The sequence below is a fragment of the Zootermopsis nevadensis genome, unplaced genomic scaffold (assembly GCF_977971745.1).
Source record: "Zootermopsis nevadensis isolate Lab colony 2312 unplaced genomic scaffold, Znev_1.0 Znev_ptg000030l, whole genome shotgun sequence".
NCBI lineage: Eukaryota > Metazoa > Arthropoda > Insecta > Blattodea > Termopsidae > Zootermopsis > Zootermopsis nevadensis.
In genome coordinates this window covers 20,853,352-20,867,896 of record NW_028259162.1, presented here as the reverse complement: position 1 = coordinate 20,867,896, position 14,545 = coordinate 20,853,352, and the positions used below count along the sequence as shown (strand labels likewise).

At 39.6% G+C, this 14,545-nt stretch overlaps 1 protein-coding gene across 1 annotated transcript in view; it reads left to right on the top strand.

Moving 5' to 3' along the window:
- Positions 1-4,832: 4,832 nt before the first annotated feature.
- emp (epithelial membrane protein) overlaps positions 4,833-14,545 on the top strand; it is an 88,356-nt gene continuing 78,643 nt past the window's right edge. Inside the window, exon 1 of the mRNA XM_022062195.2 lies at positions 4,833-4,991. Coding sequence (XP_021917887.2) covers positions 4,970-4,991 — 22 coding nt within the window. The 5' untranslated portion in view covers positions 4,833-4,969. The remainder of the gene's footprint in view (positions 4,992-14,545) is intronic.

Below are 14,545 nucleotides of genomic sequence, written 5' to 3'. Positions count from 1 at the left end.
ATTGGACACGTCTGTTGTCTGGAGGTTTTTTTGATTATATCCGTCGATACTGTTCTCGTCTTGAAGTGACGCTGGTCCTATTTTTTTATTTTAATTTTTAATGTTGGTAGCTGCTGTCTGATCACTAACGTAGGTGGTTTAGTATTCGATAAGATCTGGGTTTGATCCTGTCTACGGCCACTAATGCAAAGAATAATAATAAGTCACCTGAAAATGGAAGTCAAACCGAGTCCAAAATGTCATCGGACTGTTTCCGACTTAACCGCGATAAGAGAAACGTTAATAACTTGTGCAGTTTCCTGGTATTGTTAGGGTAGTCGTAAGGGGGTGGAAGTGTACTTCCAAAACTGGAGACGGGAAATAACGTGCAGAATTTTGGTGGGGAATTCTTTTGAAGGGCATCTGCTCGGAAGACTGAGGGTGGACTAACGTTAAAATTTATATTTGATAATTTTTTTGGTGATCTGTACCGACTCGTTCTGTCGCCAGAGATTGAATACCGTAATGACCCAGCGTTCTGGCTTCTTGCTTGAATAATTATTGAAGATAAGTTGAAGATTCTGATGAAGGCTGTCGGTATGTCATTTAATTAAATGAATTTGAATTAATGTAAACACGTACGATTATAATATTACAAATTCTTAATAAAGTGTTTATCTAGGTTGAATTTTGAACTCGTAAGGTAATTGAGAATAATTGAAATTCATTTAACTTTATTTAATAACAGAGTGATAAGCTTTTATCAAAATTTCCTTTAAATTACATTGACTAGTTTTTGTATTAATTTAGAGGCATTTATAAGACAGTAGACAATAATTTTTTTTGGCAGAAATTCGTAAATACGGGGTTTTGAGTCCTGATGAAAGTCGAACATTTGACAGAACACAATTGAATTGGCTTCATCATTTGTTGTGACTTTATCAAAACAACAGAGATCAGGATATTTTATTTTTATTTATTTAGTGTTCTGTCTGACGACAGGTCCATATGAACAGGATCCTTCCATCCTTTTCTCGGACTGGGACCTGTTCATATACGTTCTTGGCAGATGATACAGAAGTGGTTTGCCATTGCCTTCTTCTGTGTGTGAATGGAGTAATTGTTGGGATGCCACGGAGGAAAACTCCGTGTTGCCTACACCACGGCCTTGCCCAACACAAGTTATAAATTCGGGCACCGCCGGGAATCGAACCCGAGACCCCAGGATAACAAGGCCAGCGTTCTATCCGTCTGATGTCTTGTATGGTTTTGAAATCTGGTCTCTTACCTTGAAGGAAGATCGTAGGTTACAGGTGTTTGAAAACGGTGTTCAGGAAGATATTTGGACGTAAGAAGGGTGAAATGCGTGGGGAATTTAGAATATTGCATAACGAGGATAGTGAAATCTAGGAGGCTCCGTTGGGCTGGACACGTAGCACGCATGGGAGGGAGGAAAGGAGTGCACACAGAATTTTTGGTGGGAAATCGACCACTGGTGTTGGACCTGTGGATTCTGCTACCAGGGAGTTACTTAAATGTGGCTTAGCACATTTTTAAGGTTTACAGAAGTACTGAAAGCAGAATCAGTTTGGGAGTGGCACCCTTGAAGCGTCACTTCAGAGGCAACAGAGCATTTTATGACACTTGTCATAGAAAATAATGCGTTATGTAACCAGCTGTGATGACGCTCACTGCAATTATATGACCTTCGATTCTACTAGTGCTAAAAAACGAGTGGAAGATTATGGTCCTACCGACGTGGACTTACGAGTTTAAACGAGTTCTTCAATACTTTAATTTTGAATTTTAGTGCAGATTACAGATACCGTGATGCACAAGGATCGGAAATTATTTTTTTTTTGGTATTTATTTAAATATGGTATTCGCCGTATTGAATAATTTTTTAACAGAAAACTTTTAAGATTTTAATAATGTCTACGGGCGAAGCAGGCAATTACGTTTTTTTAAAACAATGAACAGCTCAGTAATGTTTGAATTACATTTATTTTAGTCGTGTAGAACGCAACTAAGTTTTGAGTTTGGTCTGTTGTTTACACCGAAAGCCTTGTTCCGGTTTTGGGAATGTTTAAATTCGATGTTTTATTTACGACTAAAAATCACGTTAATTATCGGAATCGGCGTTGAATAAGATTTTTACTTTTCGTATTTCGACCCGAAACGTCTCTTCGATTGGTCGGACGTTACAACACATTTTCATGTATTTCTTGACGGTAATCTAAACTGTATGGTCTGAAACGGTTCTGTCTTATATTTGTACGCTGTGTTTTTAAGTGTACAGACCGACAGGCACGAGATTCACATTAGGCGTTCTTTTCATGCGTGCAACCAAATTATAGAATTTTCTTTCTCTCGTGCCTGAAACTTGTCATAGCTTTGAGTGACAAAGCTGTTTCTGTGAGGAATACCCACCTTTGGTTCTTAACACTTGCGAGGAATGTTTGGTTAGCTGAGAGGTCAACATTGGTTATGCAGATTTGAAGGTCTCATCCACTGCTAACGAGTGGATTTGACGACAGTCTCTTGCTGGGAAAAACGCAACACAAGAAAGAGTCTCTTCCCGACTGACGGAAACCATTAATGACTTCATTCTTGCAAAAATTTTCCTTACGCAAGTCCATGTTTGCATTAGTGTTATGCAAGTAACATACGCCTTACGTAAAGGACATAGAGCTGTTAAAAAAAAAACTAGCATTTCGGAATTATCAGTTGGTGATGGGCGATGTGGCACTGGGTTAAGTTTTCGTCGGAACCCTTACGTTTTTCCCAACCAATATTCTTCAGCTACTCGGTCTGGGACACGGACAATGGGCCCACTAATGGCCGCGGTTTTGTGCAGACAATTTCACCCCTTCGCAACAACACGAAACCACTTCGGAGCTGAATTTACTAGTTTTATCAGAACGTGTGCTTTACGTATTTTTCCTCTTAGAAATATGTTCTGTGCGTGTATTTTGACCGCTGTTGAGGAGGATATTTGGGCCTAGGAGAGAAGACGATGGGGCATGGAGAAAACTGCATAATGACGAGCTTAAAAATCTGTACTCCTTCCCCAGTATTGTCAGGGTGATTAAGTCGAGAAGAATGAGATGGGCTGGGCATGTAGCGCGCATGGATGGGACAAGAGGTGTGCACCGGGAATTGGTTGGGAAGCCTGAGGGGAAGAGACCGCTGGGAAGACCTAGACGTAGATGGGAGGATAATCTCAGGCGGGATCTATGGGAGATAGGAGTTGAAGGAGACTGGATTTTGTTGGCCCAGGACAGGGTCCGGTGGAGGGCTTTGGTTAATTCGGTGATGAACCTTTGGGTTCGGTAAGCCATCTGGTTGGTTGGGTCCACTATTTGGGAAGCCTGAGGGGAAGAGACCTCTGGGGAGACCTAGACGTAGATGGGAGGATAATCTCAGGCGGGATCTATGGGAGATAGGAGTTGAAGGAGACTGGATTTGTTGGCCCAGGACAGGGTCCGGTGGAGGGCTTTGGTTAATTCGGTGATGAACCTTTGGGTTCGGTAAGCCACCTGGTTGGTTGGGTCCACTATTTGGGAAGCCTGAGGGGAAGAGACTGCTGGGGAGACCTAGACGTAGATGGGAGGATAATCTCAGGCGGGATCTATGGGAGATAGGAGTTGAAGGAGACTGGATTTTGTTGGCCCAGGACAGGGTCCGGTGGAGGGCTTTGGTTAATTCGGTGATGAACCTTTGGGTTCGGTAAGCCATCTGGTTGGTTGGGTCCACTATTTGGGAAGCCTGAGGGGAAGAGACCTCTGGGGAGACCTAGACGTAGATGGGAGGATAATCTCAGGCGGGATCTATGGGAGATAGGAGTTGAAGGAGACTGGATTTTGTTGGCCCAGGACAGGGTCCGGTGGAGGCCTTTGGTTAATTCGGTGAAGAACCTTCGGGCTCCCTAAGCCATCTAGTTAGTTAGTTAGTAACAAAGGGATTGTGTGTTCGGATCCTGTTCGAGGCGTAGGAATATGTCTGAATCTTTCTGTGGCGTGTTGTCTTGTGTAGACAGAGGCTGAACCCTGTCCAAGGACTTCTAAATTTTTATAAGGATTCATAATTTCAGAAGTAGTTGTGTAAAAACTATAAGACGAGGGAGGAGAATAAGATCTGAGGATCTTGGAGATCTTATCTCTTCGCAGAACTTGTAGACTGAAATTGCTACGTCTCCATCTAGAGACTCGGTTAAGAAGAACTGGCGAAGATTTTCTTCTGCACTCTTTAGGCTGCAGACTTGTGCTATGGGTGCGGAGGCAGTTTTGTCCTGAGTAGAATCACGAATACATTTTTCCTCTAAGAGTTTACAGTTTTGCAGCTAAGGGTCTACAAAAGTTAAAAAAAAAATCCAAAATTATATGGTGACGGTCGAAATATTTTGATTTGGCGATGACACTAACAGCTGAATAGCAACATTAAATGTACAACTTATGTATCAACTAACATCACGAAATAAAATCTATATCTAATCCTTTGGGACGTAATTAAGCATGACAACTGCATTTATAATTGATCTTACCGAACCGTCGCGTTTTAGATGTTAGTATCACTAATTCTTGTTCAGAGAATCCAGAGTTCGAATCTTGGCCCAGATATGGCTGTCTTGATATGTTGTATCTTTTTCTTAACCTCGCCATGTAAATACAAGGTCGGTACTTTGAGATCTGACATGGCCAGGTCCGTCGACACTCTTCCCAGTTCATCATTAACACATGTACGTCATTCATTCGACGCTACAGCTGATGTAACCGACAGAGCCTAACGTAATAACGAAACAACCTGTCGGTAACTTTGTTCCTCTCGCCATTTTGTCAGGTCCCAAGGGTTGAGTCCAACGTCGACGCTTGAAACGTTGCCCTGACCGAGCGGGTGACGTGGTCGAACCGTGCTGCTGTACCGGGCTCCGTTCAGTCGAGTTCTGCCTGCGGAAAGAGCGTGGTTCGCTTGGACGTCTGCTGTCAGCGTGATGAAGTCCTCTGCCAAATGCGGTAAGTCCCGTACTTTGCTTTACGTCTCTGAGACAGTGGACTCGGGGTGTTTCGGAAGAAGCTAGTTAACAACATTAATAACGTTTTATGATGTATTATAAGGTGGAAAATAATGCTTAACCCATTGCGGTCCGATGTCGGACTGAGTCCGCCATGTACTTTACACATTTCTACGTGATCTGTAGTCAAACTGGTTCTGGCAAACTGTGTCAGCTTATAATTCAAGCCTTATTCCTTGCAATAGTTCTATCCTAGTTGTCCTAGTAACACTTTGTGAACCTTTAATAGTGAAAGGAGGCAGGAGAGAAAATTCTTCTTATTCTGACACGTGTCCAAAGAATCCAGGATTCAACACCAAGTGTTTTTCCATACATCATATATAGACGTAATACCATCGGGTGTGTATTTGTCATATTTACTTAGAATAGAAGTATTTTATATCTGATAAATATAAATATCCAATATTCCTAATAGGAAATTATGTGTTTTAAATTATTTTTGATGCATAAAGAAATCCGCCACTGACATTTGCATATTCGTTCGTTTTCTTATCAAGCCTTCTTTATGTGTAGTGACTTCATCATTTACACTTCGTATTATGTTTCACTTTCATGGTGTTGAACTTAGTCTGACCATGGCTTGTCTCGTCTTTATAATAAATAAGTGTGCATATCAATATTGCATGAATGTAGTGGCTGATGAATACGAGATAGGAAGTGAAATATTTTATTCGTTTGCGTGTGTTAAACTGGAGTGCCGGCATCCTACACATTTAACTCCTGTAACTAAAGCCCTACCTTTTTATCTGCAAAGTCGCGGAACATCTTGTTTACAGCTTGTAATCCTGCTGATTAGTTTAACACCGAGGCGATTATCAAACGGGAGTATTTACAGGAGAATGCACGTAACGTGGGATACCTGAAGACATTTAATAGTTACGTAAAGGGAACGCGTGCGTGGGAGATTAATGCATGTAACGTCTTCAGTACTGTGAGAAATTAGGTTTACTGACAGGCTTAACGTCTTTGTAATTTTTAGGCCTGCGTTTTGTCTGATGTGTGAAATTGGTCATTCATGTAGCATGGATATAAAAAAAATGCATGTAATGGTTAAGCTGGAATACGTCAAGGAAAAAGATAATCGGAAAACCAAGACGTAAGTGGGAGGATAATATTAAACTTAATCTTCGGGAAATAGGTGCTGAGGATGTGAAATGTGCTGAATTATAATAATAGGGTCGATTTTGACTCCAACAGCAGAGCGGATTCACTGAACGGTCGATTGTCTGCAACTGCGTTAGGCGGTTTGTTCTGGGGCCCCTTCGTCGACGCGCACCAGAGGGTTTGAAACGGTGCACAATCTTCAGCTGTAAGGGCCTTCAAGAAGATACTCAATTTATCAATCAATGGGTCAGTGTGGACAGTCACTTCAGCGTGTTATTAATCTGTTGAAGCACAGAATCCGAAATCGTGACCGAGTGGTCATTTGCAGTTCATTATTTATATATAATATATTTTGATGACCGCCACGGTGGTCTAGCGGTTAGAACGCTGGCCTTGTAATCCTGGGATCTCGGGTTCGATTCCCGGCGGTGCCCGAATTTATAACTTGTGTTGGGTAAGGCCGTGGTCTAGGCAACACGGAGTTTTCCTCCGTGGCATCCCAACAATTACTCCATTCACACACAGAAGAAGGCAATGGCAAACCACTTCTGGATCATCTGCCAAGAACGTATATGAACAGGTCCCAGTCCCAGTCCGAGAAAAGGATGGAAGGATCCTGTTCATATGGACCTGTCGTCAGACCAAACACTAAATAAATAATAATCCTGTAATCGAGGATGACGAAATCAAGGTCAGATTAATTTCACGGAATTCTTACTATAATTCTGTCCAAAATCTTTTGTCCTATCGTCTCATATAAAAAACTAAAGATTAAAATATACGAAAGTATAATTTTACTGTATGGGTGCGTAACTTGGTCTCTCACTTTGAGGGAGGAACATGGATTGGGGATCTTTGAGAAGAGAGTGTTGTAGTAAACCGTGATAGTTATTTAATAACACTTCAGAGTCCAGTGAAAATCGTGTTCCTCTCTTCCGATCTCAACCCACGTCGTCTGTTTCCTTGTTTAATGTCTGATGGCGATATAACCATGGACTAGGATAGGCTCTTGCAATGTTGTTGACGTGATGGAATGTTTTCAGTTTTGTCAAAAAGCCATCAGTGAAGCCTCGTTCAGAGTGTTTGTTAGTCAGAATTCGTTGGATAAGCTCGTGTGTTCTTCCACGTTATGAAATATTTAGAAGTTTTAAATTTTGAAGGGGTATTTTGCTGTCAGTCGTATTTCTTCGTGTTAACGCTGCATATACATCGTTCATGCGCAGGGATTTAATTAATCTGGTTATATTAAGGATCGATTTTAAACGTATAAACTTTGGTGACATCAATGTAACACGACACGTTGACTTTGACGTTTCTTCGGCGTAGCGGAGGATCTGACCTAGGACGCACTTCCTACTACAAACACTTCACTTCCTGTGCCCAAAATGTTGTTGCTGTCTTACTCAGTACCGCCTTCTCAGAACACACGTTGCGAAATGCTTAATGGAAATCAGTAACCGATTTCGAAGTAAAGATGTTCGAGAATGAACACACGTTTTGCTAGGGAGTATATCATGTTCATATCTGCGCGACTTTTGCGCAACTGACGTGGACAGCGGCCTAGCAGTCAGGATGGTTATTATTTATTATTATTTAGTGTTCTGTCTGACGACAGGTCCATATGAACAGGATCCTTCCATCCTTTTCTCGGACTGGGACCTGTTCATATACGTTCTTGGCAGATGATCCAGAAGTGGTTTGCCATTGCCTTCTTCTGTGTGTGAATGAAGTAATTGTTGGGATGCCATGGAGGAAAACTCCGTGTTGCCTAGACCACGGCCTTGCCGAACACAAGTTATAAATTCGGGCACCGCCGGGAATCGAACCCGAGACCCCAGGATTACAAGGCCAGCGTTCTAAACGCTAGACCACCGTGGCGGTTTGAGGATGGTATTGAATCGAATGTCACGGGGGGGAGGGTGAGGCTGAGAGAGTGTATTAGATGGAGGCGAACCTGTTAATAACTCAATTCTTGTACTGTAATACGTGATGTTTGTTGTTTTGAGTTTTGAATGTTTTCGTATGCTTTTCAAATACGAGAAATGTAAAGTTTTCGTGGCCGTGTTATCAGTCAGAACTTTGTTGTTGCTACAAACCGACAGATGTTTGACGCGGTGGCATTAACCAGTCAATCAGAGGATCCTAGAGGTCCCCAGAGGTTATTCTGTGTTGCTGAATTCCATGACCTTTAGTTCGTATTCGTCAAGTATTGACCACATGATTCTTGGTTTCTGGCTTCAGCATGAAGCTGAACCAAAGTGTCTAATCATTACGAAGCTACAAACCGGTTCTGAATCCGGAATCTTGTAACGCTAAGCTGCAAACAACTTTTTATGGTAAATTATATAATTATAGTTACAAGATCACGTTGCATGAGAGTGACACGGGTTTTTAGTTCGCTGATTAAAAACCTTTGGTTCTATGAATCGCTGGATTACTTCTTTTGTCTGCAGAGCTGACTTGGCGTAACAAGAAATGGCTCCTGTGCGGAAACTGGGGGTATCTGTGGATGCGAGGGGATAAGCCCAAAATATTCGGGATTATTATTTGAATCATTTCGACTCCATTCGTTTAGTCAATATTTGTCTCGTGCATATTTCAGGCGAGCTTTAAACTGTGCCAGTAGAAGTAAGTTAGTTTTTATTATCTTCAGTCTGGTCTTTCCGTCTCTACCAACGTCTCTTCTTCTTTGTAAGTCAAGGCATTACTGTCATGAGACGATTTTTAATTCCAGAAATCTTCAGGAATTCTATTACCAGGCACATTCTCTATATGTTATATCAGCTGAAGACGACGACATGGAAAGCTTAAGTGATGCAACTCCCTAGAAAATACATTAACTTAAACAGGGATGAGCAAACAGGTGAAAGCGAGAATTGCGTAACGAGGGTATCGTGGTTTTACTCTGCGAATAGTAGATCCGCTCTGTAGGAAGCAGTGGTTACGTAATGGGAACAAGAAGTGTGTGCTGACAACAGTTTTTTTTTATTTAGTGTTCTGTCTGACGACAGGTCCATATGAACAGGATCCTTCCATCCTTTTATCGGACTGGGACCTGTTCATATACGTTCTTGGCAGATGATCCAGAAGTGGTTTGCCATTGCCTTCTTCTGTGTGTGAATGGAATAATTGTTGGGATGCCACGGAGGAAAACTCCGTGTTGCCTAGACCACGGCCTTGCCCAACACAAGTTATAAATTCGGGCACCGCCGGGAATCGAACCCGAGACCCCAGGATTACAAGGCCAGCGTTCTAACCGCTAGACCACCTCATCTTATTATTATTTAGTGTTCTGTCTGAGGACAGGTCCATATGAACAGGATCCTTCCATCCTTTTCTCGGACTGGGACCTGTTCATATACGTTCTTGGCAGATGATCCAGAAGTGGTTTGCCATTGCCTTCTTCTGTGTGTGAATGGAATAATTGTTGGGATGCCACGGAGGAAAACTCCGTGTTGCCTAGACCGCGGCCTTGCCCAACACAAGTTATAAATTCGGGCACCGCCGGGAATCGAACCGGAGACCCCAGGATTACAAGAACAGCGTTCTAACCGCTAGACCACCGTGGCTCTGACAACAGTACACACTCTAAATTACTAAAACACGTAAAGCTGTCCAGCTGCACGCCATGTAGGCGCTCGGAGTGGGAGCAGTTATAGCTCCTACTCATTCTCAACCTCGGCACTAGGTAGGGGCTAGTGACGTTTTACCCCCGGGAAGGACCCTCGGTATCCATTAGACAGGAGGCTGAGTGGGTCCCAGAGTCGGCCTGGACTCGGAGACTAGAAGAAAATCTAGTGTCGTTGCCGGGGATCGAATCTCGTTCGTCCAACCCGTAGTTAGTCACTGTACTGACGGAGCTACACGGGAGTAGTCGAAGGCTTTAAAGGAAATTTCTATACAAGATTTCTCGAAATATTTACGATACAAGCCAACATTTCTTCAATAATAACTGTTTGTAGACAATTCCAAGCAGAAAGGAAGGCGTGGAACACGTTACTCATGCGATTATTATACACAGAACTGGTCAGTGAATTATAGTACAATACAAAGAGCGTTCTACTCTCACGACTCGTAATAAAATTAAACAGAAGAGCGGAACGTCGCGGTCGAGTGGTTAGCACTCCTCCTCCTCATTCGGGAGGCTCCGGCTTGAATTGTCGATCTGGAGACCCGTTATCCCGACAAAAGTTTTTCGTTAGTTCGAAAAATGTTTCAGAAAAATGTTATAAGTATTCATTAATTTATTTGTTCAAATCTGTCAGTCTAATCACAATAAAATTCTTATTAAATATTAAAATATTACTGTAATTAACATTTAAATATTTAAAATATATTAGTGATGTTCTCTATCGAAACGTTTTGTTGTTGGTTTTTGTATCAGCCTGTAAAGGAAATAACGTTCACCCACACAAAATCATAATAAGCACGACGTACATATATAGAACAACTTCGAATACGATATTAAAAATACAATAAAATCTGGAAGAAAACATCATTTGAAACCTGATAAACATCTGACTAAAAGTTGCATTTAAGAAATTATATTTAAGTTTATATAATTTTATACACCTGAAGATGGTTCTTTGAAAACTGAAACATGTCGTGTAAAAAGTAAAAAGTTATGATCTAATTTAAATCTAACATTTCGATAGAGAACATCATTTAATATATTTTAAATATTTAAATGTTAATTATAGTAATATTTTAATATTTAATAGGAATTTTATTGTGATTAGACTGACAGATTTAAACAAATATACATTTATCACAATATGACGCAACTTTATCATCTCAAGTATTCATTAAATTTAAAAGTTGTGGCATGCATATTTATCTGCCATGAGTTGTCTTAGAGAAAGGTGTTGCACTTTATATTAGCAGGTGTAATGCGTTGTCCTACTCTCGCTATTACTGGCTCGGAAATATTAATAGCAGTGTTTTAAAATGTTGATAAAGTAAATTTTTTTACATGGAACACGTTATCAGTAGCCATGGACGCAGTGGAAAGCCAAATGGATTGAATTCTCCTTTCCATTCTACAACGGTGACCTTAGACACAGACATGTTGTTTTGTGTGTGAAGAGTATGTATTTATATCAAATCCGTGCTTCAGTTTAATTTTTTCACAATAACAAGGAATGGATGAGTGGTTAAGCTCTTATCCACGCATTGAAGTCTCTGTGTTTATGACGATTATTGATGTCTGGTGTAAACTGCTGGGATCTTTAATGCATAAACGTTTGCATTTATATTAGTTATTCTTAAAAATCTTGTTAAATCGACACACAATGGATAGGTAATGCCATTTCTCATGCTTTATATAAAAATTCTTAGACGGATTTTGATAAAATTTAACATGTATGGTCTACACTAAAGATTTCAATTACGGCATATGTTTATATTGCTTTTACTTATTTTAAAGCTTGTTTCCTGCAAGAGATACTGTCTTACATCGCACTGTGCTATCTATGTGCCTTTGTATTTTTCTCTCTGTGACTTCTCTTGGATTAATTGATTGATTTCTATAATACTCGTTGGAATGGCGTGTCATTAATTGCCGATCGAAAATTTTGAATGTACTCCACAGTATTTTAGATACCAAATTACGTTGTCTGAATATATTTTTATGGTTGATATTCAGATTATGCTTTTTTTAATATTGTTGTTTACAGCGTCAATGATTCCAATGATTATTAGTGTTGAATTGTGAAGAAATGTGGTCTGCTGTAGCAGCGTATGCTTGGAACAGTGTGGTAATGGTTCATTACGCAAACCTTCAGCATACGAATCAAGATTGCTAGCAAATATAGACATTGAATTTGTTTACTATAGACATCTAAAGCCAAGTAGAAATAACATGGCCGTCGCGAGACATTTTAAATTTAACTGCAGAACATTTAACATTTTACGTGAAGTTAAATCAGTTTATTATCGCAGTAATATGACTTATAATGATCAAAAATTTGATTATTATTATTTTTATTTTATTTGTACAATTACCTTTCAAGAAAAGTGATATTTTACTATACTAATTTTATATTATTGTAAGAGTTGCCCATATGTTTACGATATAAAATTCACTGCCTTTTAATACTTGTCAGTTTTACAGGTATTACAAATATGAGTTTTAAATTTGATCATAATTCAATAAGTTCTTCATGGCAATAGTTTTTTTATGAACGCTGTATAAACATTGATCCTCAAAATGTATTTTAGCATACCGTCGAGCTTGAGACAAAGGAGTACTTCATTGCCGGATTATTGAAACCTTGCGAGAAACGTTTTTTTGGCATGAATACAACCAGAGAGAAAGCAAGTACATGACACTCAGAAGTCGTATTTCCTCTCTGGATATTTAGCGGACACGAAAAAGTTTTCCCCCCCCTCTCTCTCTGTGATTTCAGTTCTTAAACATTTCGACGTCAGTTTCAACCTCTAATTTTTCCTTTCATTTCGTCTTGCAAAATTGTTGAGAAGCCAGTGACAGTACTTTAATTCAGAAATGTGTACGAGTCGTCTTAACTGACTAAACAGACTTCAAAATGAACGCTGTCTTTTTTTCGGGTTCTTGGAAAAAGAAACGTGCAGTTTTCCTACGTGTTTCTTTTGTTTCTTTCGCTCATGCTGCTGCATATTTACTCAGTTCTAGAAATGGTGAGCAGTTCATCACCGCACACACTAAAGTATACGTGAAGTAAATGTTCTATAAAACTCTCTTCTCACTAATTAATAAAAATTTTTTTTTCCAAACATTTTATTTTGTTCTTTACACCAGTTTATCGAATAATTTTGCATCCGGACGTAACGATAACTAACTAAGATAGTGTAATTACGTCATATTGTGAATATTATAACAATTATTTATTTTTAATCCGTCTGATCACAATATTTAAAATTTCTTATAATTAAGATAATAAAATATCATTGGTGTTCCATATCGATTGATCGATTTACATTTCGGAACATTTACACAACATGTTTCGGTTTTTATAAAACCATCATCAGGTGTAAAATATATCTAAGAACTTAAAACTCAATTATGATTTCTGTAGTATTTTGGTGATGTTTCATTACGTTTGTTTTTCCATTTTTGGGCGAAGGTGTTGTTTTTCTTAAATGTTATTAGATGTACATATCGGCCAAAGATGTAGGAGTGAGTGTCCCGATATATCCAGAAGTACTAGTGTCTTCGAATAGGTGTGGGTCAATACTGACTAACTAACTAACTAACTAACTAACTAGATGGCTAATGGAACCTGAAGGTTTATCACCGAATCACCCAGACAATACTGTAGAAATTTTTAAGCTCCGGATATAAAGCTACTTGATATATTTGTGGATTGTCTCCTTACTATTTTGGCAGAGTAGTCTCGTAACCTGTCTTGGGATTTTTTTACCTTTCTTTGTTTCTCTAGACGAATTTCAGGATAGAGACTCTGCGATGGCTATCTTTTCAAGATAGTAGTAAATCTGAATTCGCATGGTGGAACAGGGAAAATCACGAAAAATCTGAGACCAGAATGTATGTGACCAGAATTGAGGTCAGCGGACACCTTGTCGCTGAGATATCTCGCTTTATGTTTAGGAAATTGGCTGTTCTAACATGCAAACTCTCATTGAAGGGGTTATAAAACAAATGACATGTCTTGTACTCGATAGCTTTCACTGTTCGGCTGCTGAAGACGCAATCGAACACATTCTTTTGGCTGTTTATAGAGAACTAACGTATATATTTAGACTCCGAACAATGTCATGACAAATATTTTTAGTTTGTGTGTTTATACGTACTTTCAGGACAGAAACTCATTTGTCCTAACAAGGGTAGATCAAATTTTAAAAATTTTAAGTCGTTAATCGTATCTTCAGCGTGGTCAGGCCTGACAGCTGCCCGGGAGCCCTGATTTTAAGGCGCCCCCCACCACAGCGGGAGCATTGGTTCTGTGTGCTTAAGGTTTCTCAGACATTTCCCGGACACTTCGAGAATATATTTGCGGTCTTTTCAGTTTGTGTTCATCTGGATAGAGATCTCTTGCAGACTCGCAGGTCAGGTGAAACATTCTGTCTCTACCTTAAGGTTGAATTCTGACATAAGCAATGTAGAAAGTTTCCAATAATTACGTCACATGTAAATTGCGTGCATAAGCTTGCATTATTTATACAATTTCGAAAGTCTTTGATGGCTAATTCAGCTTCTAAGTTCGAGTCACATATTAACGTAACAGATACACAAAGGACGAACAAAGCATTTTGTTTCGACTTAACATTTGGAAATTTATATTTGTGATGTGAACGTAATTTATAATGTTGAGTACTGTGTTTCGGAAAGCAAATTTAACCAAGAAAAATCTTGAGATTTCGTGTTTTAACCTTCTAACTTTTTAACTTTTG